The 13093-nt window shown below is 36.9% G+C and overlaps 1 protein-coding gene across 2 annotated transcripts; it reads left to right on the top strand.

The window, feature by feature from the left end:
• Nucleotides 1-32: 32 nt before the first annotated feature.
• LOC103139223 (C-X-C chemokine receptor type 3-like) lies at nt 33-4788 on the top strand. 2 transcript variants are annotated; one of them, XM_007553731.2, is made up of 4 exons: nt 33-806; nt 2326-2434; nt 2507-2724; nt 2801-4788. In XM_007553731.2, exons 2-4 carry the CDS (start codon nt 2386-2388, stop codon nt 3404-3406), a joined length of 873 nt encoding a protein of 290 aa, XP_007553793.1. In that variant the 5' UTR covers nt 33-806; nt 2326-2385; the 3' UTR covers nt 3407-4788. The 2 variants fall into 2 exon arrangements, with proteins under 2 accessions (XP_007553793.1, XP_007553792.1); XM_007553730.2 differs by having other exon boundaries at nt 2326-2724.
• The last annotated feature ends 8305 nt before the right edge of the window (nt 4789-13093 follow it).

Raw genomic sequence — 13093 nt, 5'->3', positions numbered from 1 at the left:
CACTCACGTTTTTTTTGAGAATAAAGAACCCCTTCTATGTGAAGCTCCGTGTGCTTTATGAACCCCGGCTTTACACAAGTCAATGAAATATTGTATGGGAAGACTGAGTGCCTAACATGTCTGTCAGACTGTAAAAGTAAATTTGTTTAAACACCTCCAAAACTTCTGTATTAACAATATCAATGGTTTGAGAGCACTTTAAACATAAAAACATCTTAGTTGAATTATTCATGTTGCCCAGTGAACTGTTAACATGTAAAGACATGTTCTGTTTCAATAATTATTTAATCCATTGATTTTCTGTCTGACTCTGCAGATCAGCTTGAGCTAATGGAAGTATAACGTTATCACATGATGCTTAGTGCCACTAATAATAAATGCTTGTTGTTCAACTTATAAGGGGATTTCTATCAAGGGAAAAAAAAACACCAGGAGGAAGCAGATATAAAATTATTGTACATGGAAAACAGCAGAAAGATCAGGCTACTTAGGGTCATGTTAATGTGGAGACTACACTGTCTGAAGATGGTGGACGTCTTGACTTCTTATACCTTTATGTTCAAGTTTAAGCGTTTTTCCATTCATGTGATTTTGTCTTCTTAATATCAATAAAATCTGAAATTTATTCTTTAGCATGCATAGAGAAAAAAGTAAAACAAAAAAAAAAGTCTTGTTTGGTGATTTCATGTTTGAGCCTGACTTATTTTCAGTTCCCTTGTGGAATCACTAAATGCCTTACGCTGCAAACAGGATGTCGTCTCTGTTCCCTTGTTCTGAGAGCAGCAACATCTAAAGATCACAGTTTGGTAAGTGAATTTGCAGAAAAAGCTTTCACTAAACTCACATATGAACTTTCAATAACTGTAATTCTAATCTGTGAAAAATAATCTGTATCAACATATTAATAAACTGAATAAATTTAATATTTTCTTTCAGCGTCACCTTACAAGTGAAAAATCTTCTATTTCTATCTTCTCATTGTTAATTTTCCGTGCAATTTGCAACAAGCAAACCGCACAGAACTGTATTATTTTTCTACATATCCTAGTTTCTTCCCACAGTTTAAATCATTTATGATAAACGAATTTATATTTTTAAATTGACTGTATTTTGTGTGATTGTGTCTTGTCTTATGATGGACGGTGGACAGTTTCCATCCGTCATTTGTAGCCCTTCCTGGCTTTGTCTCATCTGTTATTTAAGGGGCACTGAAGTCGAATTTGGTCACTTTTCTAAACTATTTTCTTTCTAGATCTTAGGTAGGTCATGCTAAAGCACAGTAACAAAATCTAAATTGGCATTTGTGGTTTGATTATGTCATATTCAATTAAAATTTGCAGCTGAGGGAGCAAAATTTTGTTTTGAAAGAGTATTTTTTTGTGTGATTTTTGTGTTTAGGACTTGCGGCGTATGATGCTTCCATGTCAGTAATCTGAAATTGTTACAAAAAAGTGAAAGAAAAAAACTTAAACACGGCCTCTGAAAATGTGTAGTGTCGACGGTTTTATTCTTATAAATCTGTAAATGAAACAGCGAAATCCCCCAACATAAAAAGCTGTAAAAGGCTGAACAAAAGAGAACTGAAACCTAATTTAAATACCAAATGACTAAAATCCAGATTAAATGTCCTCACTTTCAGAAATATTTCACTTTCAAATCAAAGACTTGAAGCACATGAAAATTGATCATCTTGCTCCATATTCTTGACTCTAAAAGGCCAATGTCACCAAAAGGGGATAAATTACAGTTCCATGACAGGAATAAGCTGCTGAATATATTTTATAAAATTTACTATATTCTCACCAGACTGAGCAGTTTAAATCTTTAATTTTTCCCAGGCAAGGCTTTCATGTGACTCCGTGAAGTGAACTCTGACACCTCACTTTTAATAGCAAACAGCCTGTAGTTTTAGACCTGTTAAGCCATCTGTAGTCTCTCAACTGTGTGCAAAGTAATATGCAAAGTCTGCAGTGCATTGTATGAACTGGGACAGGATTAGATCGATACTGATTGGACTATATTCAAGATACAGTTTTAAGATTGTGGTTTCTTCACTGGAGTAACTGGCTATACAGATGGATGTCAAAAGAAAAATGGCAGTTTTCTTTAAAAATGCTGTGCTGTACAGGAAAAAAGATGGTTTTCAGTAATGCACTATTGCAACTGTGCACAACACCACTTCCTTCACTGTTTTGACTGCTGCTACTCAGCATGGCCTCCTATGGTTTCTTTACTTAAAGAAACAGCACTTATTCTCTGACAACATGTTGGATTCTGACCTAGGAACTCAATAAACAAGGCAAACACTTTCCCTCTTCTTTGCAGGTGTGCATTATAGAAGATCCTGTGACGTTACCAGATGAAGATCTATGGTGGCTTGACAAAATGGATGACTTGAATAATTTCACCTATTCTTATGATCAAGACTATGGAGGTGAAATTTGTGACATGACATATACAGAGTTTATAAACTTTGTAAATGTGTTCATCACAGTTGTGTCCTCAGTGGTGTTTGTTGTGGGGATCCTGGGGAATGGATTGCTGCTGGGTGTACTGATAAAGAGCAGAAAGGTCTGGAGCACAACAGACACTTTCATCCTTCACCGAGCCGTGGCAGACGTCCTGCTGTTGGTGACACTCCCCTTCTGGGCTGTGCAGTCTGCCAGTGATGCTGGATGGGTGTTTGGGTTGTTCTTCTGCAAGGTCACTGGAGGTGTTTTCAAGGTAAGTGCTGTACAGTAAGAAACACGGTGTAAAAAATGAAAAACACTTTCTGTGACTGATTTCTTTTTATTTTCAGATAAATTTATATTCTGGGAGTTTTCTCCTGGTCTGCATCAGTGTGAGCTACCTCCTCTCAATCATTCCTTCAACCAAAGAGTTCATGAAGAAGAAGCCCTGGGTGGTTCATGCCTGCTGTGTGGTGGTGTGGATCATCTCCGTTCTCCTCTCTGTCCCTGAATGGATCATCTATACAGTAACGGGACAAGAAAAAAGTAGATGTATTTATGATATGGATGTCGGTATCCATAACATTTCACTCGGGCTGTACTACACATTTGGATTTGCGTTTCTCTTAGTCGTCCTGGTCTTTTGCTTCTTCTGCATCGTGTGGCAGCTGTGGTGTGGCACCAAAGGCCTTCAAAATCAGAGAGCTTTCAAAGTTGTAGTAGTTGTTGCTGCAGTTCTCTTTCTCTGCTGGGCACCGTTCAATATTACTGTTTGGGTGTACAACAATAGTGTACATCATTGTAATAGATCTCTGAACATAGCTTGGCTTGTAACTTCTGCTCTGCATCACTTCCACTGTTGCCTAAATCCCATTCTGTTATTGCTTGTGGATGTTAAGTATCGGCAACAGCAGCATGTGTACCAAGACATCGAACTGACAGCTCAGTTTTCTTAGAAGCTACTAGAGTACAGCAGCTAAGTGGGAACACAATATTGATGAAGTAACATTTTATTTTATCTGCCTCTCATAGCTTCTTCTTTTCCATTTTCTGGCAACCAATCAACACTGGTGAACTAAAGAAAACATTGAATATGCTGTGATTTGTTTTTTTTTTTTAATTTTTATTCTTTTTACATTTTAACTAAATAAGTGTTTTTGTACTTTGTTTCAGCACCACAATTATACAACAGATGGTTTTGTGACATTAGCATAAGGTAAATGAAAACGTATCAGTTTATTGAGAGCATTGTTTGTGTCCGTGAGGTTTTTTCTGATTTGAGCCCGACTGGGAGTTCAATTATCCATTCAAAGCCATATTGAGCGGTCAGTCCACAGCCTTCAGTCCACATGTCTCTAATCATTGCAGTTTTCCATCGATCATAAATGTGGCATTTTTTTTTATAGTTATCTTCAATTACAAAATCATTTAGCTTTGCAAGAAAAATGTTAGAGAAGAAAAAAAAGGAAAGTCACAAAATTCTGATTTGTATCCATCATTAATTCTGCAAGTAAATTTTAAATGTTTTATTTTTTTAATCAGAGCTGACCAGAGGTTATAAATGAAGTGTTTGTGTTCTGAAAATGTTAATCATAAAACAAATTGGGGTTGGCACTCCTTATTTAAATCACAAATTCAATGATGATTAGCAAAATTTTGTTTCAGAGAATAAAAGACAAATAGTGCTTGCTGTTCATTTTTATATTCAGAATTAAGCTCAATAAGTAAAATATGCGTTGACGAAATGTTTGCTTAAATAAATTAAAACCTAGATCAATAAAAAGTATTTTAACAGACACATTCTTACATGTAAAAATAAATGTTAAAAGCTGACATCTGCCAGTTATGGTAAGAACAAAAAAATAAATAAAAGCCTACAAAAGTTTAATGTTTCTATGAATTTCCTCTGTTGCAGTTTGCTTGTTCCCCTGGTGCCTCAGTGGGTTTCCTCCAGTTTATTCCCAGATCTCACAATGATTTTTTTTAAAGTGTATTAATTAAGAACATACTTAGTGTGTGGGAGATGTTTGGCCTTAAGATGAACAGATGTCTCCACTGTCTTTCTCCCCCTGCTCCTAGTTTTAGATCAGTTTGTTTAAGAAAATAATTTGCTATTATTTGAAGTTTATTGCAAGAAGTGTGTGATAGAATACACACGTATACAGTGTAACAAAATCCTCCGCAGTGTAGTTTAGTGGTGTGACATTATGTCGTGTTTCAGTAAGAAACACGACATAAAAACACGTAAAACACTTTAAAAAAACACATGCATTCACCTTCACAATCTGCTGTAAATGTCACTTAACATTCATTTGTAAATAAAAAGTTTATGAATCTATATGCTGTGAATTCTTTTACTTCCCCATCTGTTCCCATCCGTCACACAGGCAACGATATTCATCCGAACCTTTACAGAATAGAGTGACAGGAAATGGTTTTTAGAGGGAAAAAATCCCCACCAAGTAGCATTAAAACTTTAACAAGAGACAGCTTCAAACAGGGACAATGTAGGAAACCATCAGTAAAAACATAAACGGTGAAGGGTCATTACTTGATTCTGAAAGGCCTACAGAAGGGAAACTAACAGGAAATGGGCAAAAAAATTAAACACCCCAGAAACACGGGATCAGTGAAAGTGTACAGGACATTAAAGAACAAACAGCACCACCATGTGGCAGCTAGCAAGCGGCACAGACAGGTTTTTTTTTGTTTGTTTTATTCTGCAGGTGAAAGTTGCTTCGTCTACGACTGAAACCTGAACGACCAAATAAATTTTGGGGCAGTAAGAACATATAGTTAAAAAAAACAAAACAAAAAAAAAACATGCATTCACCTTCATAATCTGCTGTAAATGTCACTTAACATTCATTTGTAAATAAAAAGTTTATTTACTCCCACTTTTATTGCTGACTACAGCAATAAAAGGGGCGGCACTGAGTTCTTATACACCAGGAACAAACTTTCTCACAGATGCGAATGATGGAAGTTTCTATTAATTCATCAGATGAAGGTCAAGGTGTTCAGACCTGGCAGATGACTTTGGGGTTGCTTGCAGTCTGACAGAGTATGAAACTCGAAGCAGTGTCTGTTCCTGTCCCAGAGTTTCATCGAAACTGGACACAGAAAAACGGGGCATGCCTTTTTTCCCCCCAGTAGTTTAGATTTCTACAATGGTATTTTTCTCCGTAAAAATAATATTTTGAAGTTATGTGGGCCTGCTTCATTCAATATACATAAGACATTCAGCTGTGATGTGAAGTTAGGAGGATTCTGCAGGGCTTTTACGTGTGAAAAGCCATTTAGACACTTTACACACTTCTGTGGCAGAAAACACCAGGAACTGTCTGAACAGGTAATCTTGTTACACCATCACTCTGCATGTTCAACAACTACCATCTCAATAATCATGTACAAAACTCCCATAATGTTAGATTTTGAAGACCACTTCAGCCATTATTTGACATGCACAAGTGTCTTTACTGTAATTCCAAAAAATAAATGACATACAGACAGACAGGATATGTACGCCAGCCCATTTGTTCAATATTTTGACCATTATTTGAGGCATTGCTAATTTATTGTGACCTGGTACAGGACTTGTGCCAAGAATCTTTCTGTATCATTTCCAGTCCCACTTTCCTTGGATAAATTGTACAAATAATGAGAAACTCTCAAAGCTTTCCGTATCTTTGGAGTATTGCTGTCACCAACTTTACTCCAGGAACTTAACATTTCAGTTACAAAATCAATAAACAACTTTCGTCAGACAAGTTCAAACAGGAATATTTTACTGTATGTGATTTTTCCAAACTTCCTCCAAGTACAGTTTATATAAGGACAACATTATTATATATAGAAATTACATTTAACCTAAAAATATATAGCCAAAGTTTCAATTCTTCTGTTTTGTTGTCTTTGGGGGAAGTTTCACAATATTCAATTTCTGCGATTTAAAAAATGTTTGTTGCTCTCCTTACTTTTAACTCCTTACTTTTAAGATCTGAATTGTTCTTCGGATCTGTCTAGTGAAACATTGAGCTTTGACAAGAAATGTTTTGGTGACTTGCTAGCAGAGCTGTGTAAAGAATAGAAACCACAGATTTGATCTGTTAAAATGTACTTGCCTCAACTTGAACAGTACGGTTATTCTCTCTCACTCTTTGCTGCTTCAAGATAAACAAAATAAGACAGACGAAACTGAAAATGATGTAGTTTTTATTATTATTACAGTTACAGTCATTGCATTCTTGCTCATAAGGCCTGGCGTGACGCAGCAGCACCGTTCCCTTGTGGTCAGGATTTGATGTCCAACCCACCAGAGACGTGTTTTTATTTCTGGTCTGGTACGGCCACAAGAGTTCTCGTCGCTCATCCTTCTGTTTAATCTCGCTTTAGACTAAATCTAACTTCTGGTGTCCAGGTTTGTGAACTATGACATCTGTTTACAGTTTGATAAGTTAATATTTCACGTTTTTAGATTGGCCTCATAAACCATAGTGGAAACACAAGCTCGTATACTGTTATTTGAGTTTGCTTGAATAACCAATCTAGTTTTTATTTTACTTTCCTTATCTAGTGCATTTTATGTTTATAACAGTACATAAAGTACTGGGAATCGATTAACCAACTACTAGTCATTTTATGATTTAAGTATTGCTTTGTCTTGAGAAATGTGCAAAAATCCCAGTAGCATCATTTGAAAAGCTCTTAGAAACTTATGCAAAGCAACTCGCAGTTGCTGCAAAATGGAGGCTCCATAAAGTACTGAATTTCAGAGGGTGAATAGCAATGTATGTTCAACTGTTTTTGTTATTTTGTCCCATTTATCGTTTCCTTCACAATAATGGGCTGGAATGTGGCACCAAAGCAAAGCGCTTTGTTTCTCTAATATGACACCTGTGGTAGACACAGTTGACCGTAGAGGAGAAGAATGAAGAAGAAAAACCTCTCTGGATGAAGCTGTGATGATGACTCAGACTTTGAGTTACTTTCACTGCAGCCTCAGTCCCATCAGTGCATTTTTTTTTAAGATATGAATATTCAACATTAACTGCTGAAGTTCCGTAAAAAGACAACTGATAGTGCAGTTCTCTGACATGTTCTCAGTTTATCAGTGCGCATCGGTTCAACACAGACAGCAATGATTCAGTAATGTTCACAATGCATTCACATGTTCCTCTTTCCATTTACTGACAGGGTGGCAGTTCAGCCCATTCACATCCACTGGAAGAAGCATAAAGTATTTCTGGATCCACACCAGTCAAGAAAGTTATTTAATAAGTTGAGCAATGCCAGATATACTGATTGGTTCAGATTGTCCCAGAAGAATTAACACTTGATTTCTACTTCAGACATGAGAAAAGACAAGCAGAGGTCTAATAACTAGTGAGGGTCTAATAAGTGTGCTCATGATAGTCTCATAAAAGTGCATGGTATATTTTAACCAGTCAAAGTTCAGCATTCGTCTGTAGCAATGTTGAGTGTTGATCCCAAAGGAACTGGGAGAAATTTGCACATTTTAAGGAATCCCCTCATTCACCTTTTCAGTCTTTTAGAGCAGCGTTTCCCAATCCTGGTCCTCAAGGCACACTGCCCTGCATGTTTTAGATGTTTCTCTGCTTTAACACACCTGATTCAGATGCAGACTGATAATCAGCTACTGAAATCAGGTTTACATAAGCAGGAAAAGATCTAAAATATGCAGTCTGCATTGAGGACCAGGGTTGGGAGACACTGTTTTAGAGGATGTCTGGATCATTCATATTATTTGAATGAAACATTAAAAGTCAGCGATGTCAATTCAAGGGAAGCTGAGAAAGTAATCAATGTTTTTGCATAAATTAGAGGAAATCCTGCACAACTAAAGGCCATCATCTGGAGCTTGGTTACTCCAGATTAACAATAGCCATTGTTTACTCCTGATTAAAACATGAAGAATGCAAATCAAAGCATTTAAAGGAAGCTGACCCAAAGATAAGGAGCTTTAGTTTTGAATTCAAAACCACTTCCTATGAAACAATATTTTACATAATTGAATCCAAAGTCCATTCCCAAACTATTTCCTGATTTTGTCTTTTAACTCGGATCACAATTTTTTTCGGCAAATTCAAGAGGAAGATGTTTTTTTATATGTATTGAAAAGTTTAAAATAAGAAGGGGCAAATTTCAGTCATGCTCATTGCTTTTACAAAAACAGGTGTAAGAAATTTCCTGTACAAAATGAAGATAGAACGGGCTGTACTGTGGCTACATGTGACATAAAATAAAAATGAAAATGCACAACAGTTTACCTTCGCTAGTTTTATTCCAAAATTAAAGATGAATCTTCTTGAAAAGGCTCAAATTGGCCTTTGATGTAGTAAACCTTGTGAGATAAAACAAATTAAACTGGATTTAACTTTGTACAGTTAAAAAATAGTGAATTTTTTTTTCCAGAATATTTCAGAATAGTTCAGTACTCAGTGTGGTGAGACTGTGGCTGCTATGTAAGTTTTAGTCGTGTGTCTGTTTCTCCCGACCGCAGGCCAACTCCCCGCAAATTCCAGACTCTGCTACTGACAACAAGACGGCACAGCCTCATGTAGGCATTCAGCTTTTCTGTCATGCTTTTGTATCAAAAACCACAAATGCAAGGACGAATATGCATTAGGAACAGAAACATTTTACATGCATTTAGCAAGAGTTGACTGTTTTAGAATCCTTTTGATTCAAAAAAAGGATTGATTGATTGATTGATTGATCAGTATTTTTTCCAACTTAAGGGTCTGTGATAGTTTTGATATCTGACATGTGTTTTCACTATATTCATTGGTCCTCCTTAATGTCTGCAGTCTCAGACAGTATTCTTGCCATGTTGGTGTTACTTTTACTTTCTACTTTCACTTTGCTCCTTCTGGTTCTAATTTGTTCTTCTGTACGCCTAAATTACCTTTACTCCTTTGCTCCTTCAGTTTAATATAAAGCCAAGGTTTAGTCATAGCTCTCTCGGATTACCACATCCGGCCTTATCGGGTTTTTTTGTGCTTCCTTTTGTTACATTTTGGGTTATATTCAATTGCCATGTTCCTTCCTATGATTAAAGCTATTTTAAATTTCTTCTACCTGCCTCCACCTTTTCAGTTCAGCATTTGGTTTGGCAGTTTCCAACCTTGTGACATTTTGCACGTTGATATGTTTCCATGATGCTGGGTTCATGCATAGCAACTAAAAATATACTCTGCTCAGCAACGCAGTAGCTGTTGCAGCTAACATAACTTCAAGATAACCTCATGCAGTGTCTAAAGGTCAGCAAATAATTGAGAAATTTCTGATGTTTAAAGGAGTTAGTTTCAAAGAAATAAAAACCCTTGATGACATTCTGAGGAAATCATTTACATCATTCAAACAGGAAGCCTGACAAAGGTGTAAAAGCAAACTCACAACCTAAACCACATCGGTACAGCAGAAACAGGCAGCTATATGTAACAGATGAAAAAAGTGTGTTCCAGTATAATGTGTAACATTTAACTGATGCTAAAACAAAAACCTTCAACAGTGTGTCTCCACTGTTTCCACTTCATTTACATTAAACACAAACGTTTCCTTCCAGCAGATTGGGGAGATTTGAGTTGGCTCACTGTAAGCTTGTTGCTCCTGAAGGAGCCAACAGCTTAGCATTGTGAGCTCTTCCTCCCTTGAGACGTCTGTATTCAGTCACCCTGGTTCTGCAATGCCAAGTAAACCAACCAGGTTTCCCTTAATTGCAAACTGATTGTTCAAGTCAATCATCTGACCTTTTGACGAAGGCCGAATGCGCATCTGACTCTGACAAAAGCTAGAGATGCAAAAGCAGCTTAGTCAGTGTGTCTGCGGTGCAGCAAAGTGTTTGGTTTCTTTATGTCATTTTGTTTATGCATGAAAACCTTCAGCGCTTGGCGACAATGAAAGCGGAACAGTGACGAATGTGCACAGAGCAACAGATACCTTATACAGGCATTAAAATCAGAACCCACCCCTGACCTGACTGTACTTTCCAGTCACTCCATATTTAAACCAGAGAATCCTGAAATAGATGTAGCTCTTATTTTACTCTCGTCTTAATTCAGCAAACCTGTAGGTTTCCTGATGAGGCTTTTGATAGCAGGTTTTGGTCTGTTGTACTTTCTTTGTGAGGCTGATTAACTAAAATGGCAGTGTTGTCTCACAGCAGAATGGAAACATGATTTTCAAGATTTTATTTTCAAATGTAAATCTGCAAAGTATGGCATGGATTTTTATTCAACCCCTTTTAATCTGATACCACTGAATTAAAAGCAAAGAACAAGTAAAACCCACCTGAATGTAATTTATCCTCACTATTAATCCATATATTTCTAGTCTGTGAAGGCGTCAAACATTTGCAAGGGAACAATGATGAAATAGTCAACATCACAACGATACCTGAAAGGTCAGGGATACATTTAAGAAAAGGCTTGAAGTAAGGTTAGGTCATTGAACATCTCACTGAGAACTGTGTAACCCGAAGAGTATTTCACAAATCAAGCAACAGCATGGTTGTCTACTTAAACTGACAGACGGAGCAAGAAGAGATTAACCAATGAAGGTCCAAAGCAGAATCTGTCACCATGACAACCTTTAGTCATGCGCTCAGTAAATCTAGCCTTTATAGAAGAACATAAGGAGACATGAAAAAAGAAAGTCATCGGACGTTTCACTTGCACTTTCCCACAAACTATTAATGGACACAGTCGACATATTGAAAAAGATGCCAAAATAAGAGCAAAATTAAACTTTGAACAACATGAGTGGACAGTAATGCATGCTTTTTCAGATGTTAGTTTTGTGTTGATTTGTGTCTGTCTACACCATTAAACCACAATAACAAAGCCTGTGGATGCAGCAAGACAAAATCTGAAAAAGTTCAAGGTACGTTAACAGTTTTGTAATTACTGATGAGGACAGTTTGGCAAGTTTTCATGTGTAGTATGTTTAACTTTGTGGAATTTAATGAGGATTTTCTTGAGGGTGAGGAAGAGCCCTCTGAAAATAACAGACTAGGGCTTATCAGGTCTAAGAGGCTGTCAAGAAACACCATTAAACCAGCAGTCAGTAATCAGCAGAGTTGTTTTCATCCTGTAGTCAGACATTAAATGTTTTTCTTCTAGGGGTAAAAATGTAAACAGACCTAAATATACTGATGTATTAGAAAGTTTAGGTAAATATGTCATTTTTTATGTGGTTATATGCTCTTCGTCTTCCTTTACATATTCTTGACAGTCTTAGCTCCAGCAGGAAATAGCAACTCTGTCCTAAAGACTCACATATGAAGTGTCTGATCTTGTAGCCAAGTAGCATTTTCAGTAATGAGCTCATATCATAGGACATGAACTGTAAGCAAACTTAAATGACCACCACAAACAGGAAGCAGAACTGAAATCTAACTGCTTCCCTCATGAATGTACAGTAAGTTTCCAGAAGTAATTAACATTCAACTCAGTTTACATTTGTAGTCAGTGTGAGGGGTTGATAATAGACATTTGGTTTGCAGGCTATAACTTGCAAACTGGCTTAGGGGATTATATAGAATTTTGTTTTTCAGGAGGTTTACTTTGATCCTCTGGAGAAAGACTTTTCTCTCCTCTGAAGTCTCTGGTTTCCCACCCACCTAACAGACCAAGGCCTCAAACACAAAGCACTCCACAGTGCTTTTCACCATGCACAAAGATCCACTATGAAACACAACCACACAGCTGGAAAGGCTGACCTCTCGGCCGGGGTTTCTGTCAGCCGATGGATGACATTAGTGCAATCTCTTCTTAGACAAATGGAACTAATCCAAACAAACAAAAAACAAAAGTTGATGCCAAAAATAAATTCCTCCCTATCACTGAGTTCTTTAACACAGAGCACTGCACAATGCTGGAAAGGTTGTGTTGCTTAAGATAAGAAAAGAGAAACCAGAGCGTAAAACGTAAAGTGAAACAGTTTATTGGGTGTAACTGCATAGCTTCTGAATACAATTGCTGAAGCTTTTCATCTCCACAGGGATAAAATGTAACATAGTACACTTGATGAGGAAATAACACTGATAAGAAAAAGAGCTTATAGCATCTGGCTCTAGTTTTGACATGTATTGCCATCAGAAGTATTCAAAATCCAAAGATTTTAAAGCTTCTTAAACGTAACTTCTCTGCAAAGAGCAACATTATGTTTCAGTTGCTATTTTATGAGTTGAATGATACAAAAATATAATCACAAAAAAAGCTTGATTAAGTACTTTTCTGTTAGCTAGGATAGCCATGCCAAGTATTCAACCCATGCCTCCTGTTTTTAAATTTGAACATTTTTAGAGTCTTAAGTGGAGATAAAACTTTTGGAAGCTCTTTATTCATCCCTCATTTACCTTATCTGTGATGCAAATTCAATGCCATTGGGAGCAGTGTAAGGATGGGACAGCTGCAAACCTGCTTAGCTGTGGCAGGGAGGCCAAAACGTCATCAATAACCATTAGCAGCTAACTGAGGACATCTAAGACAAACCCCAATGTGACTGAAAGACACCTGTGGGTAAATAAAGACTTGGACTGAATATACAAAGACACCATTGCACAATTTCAAGACACGCACTTTGACTGACCATATGTGAAGAGCACATGAAGGAATCTG

Source organism: Poecilia formosa, unplaced genomic scaffold (genome assembly GCF_000485575.1).
Source record: "Poecilia formosa unplaced genomic scaffold, Poecilia_formosa-5.1.2 Scaffold59, whole genome shotgun sequence".
Classification (NCBI taxonomy): domain Eukaryota; kingdom Metazoa; phylum Chordata; class Actinopteri; order Cyprinodontiformes; family Poeciliidae; genus Poecilia; species Poecilia formosa.
The sequence above is the reverse complement of the archived record's forward strand: the minus strand, read 5'-3'. Positions and strand labels throughout refer to the sequence as shown.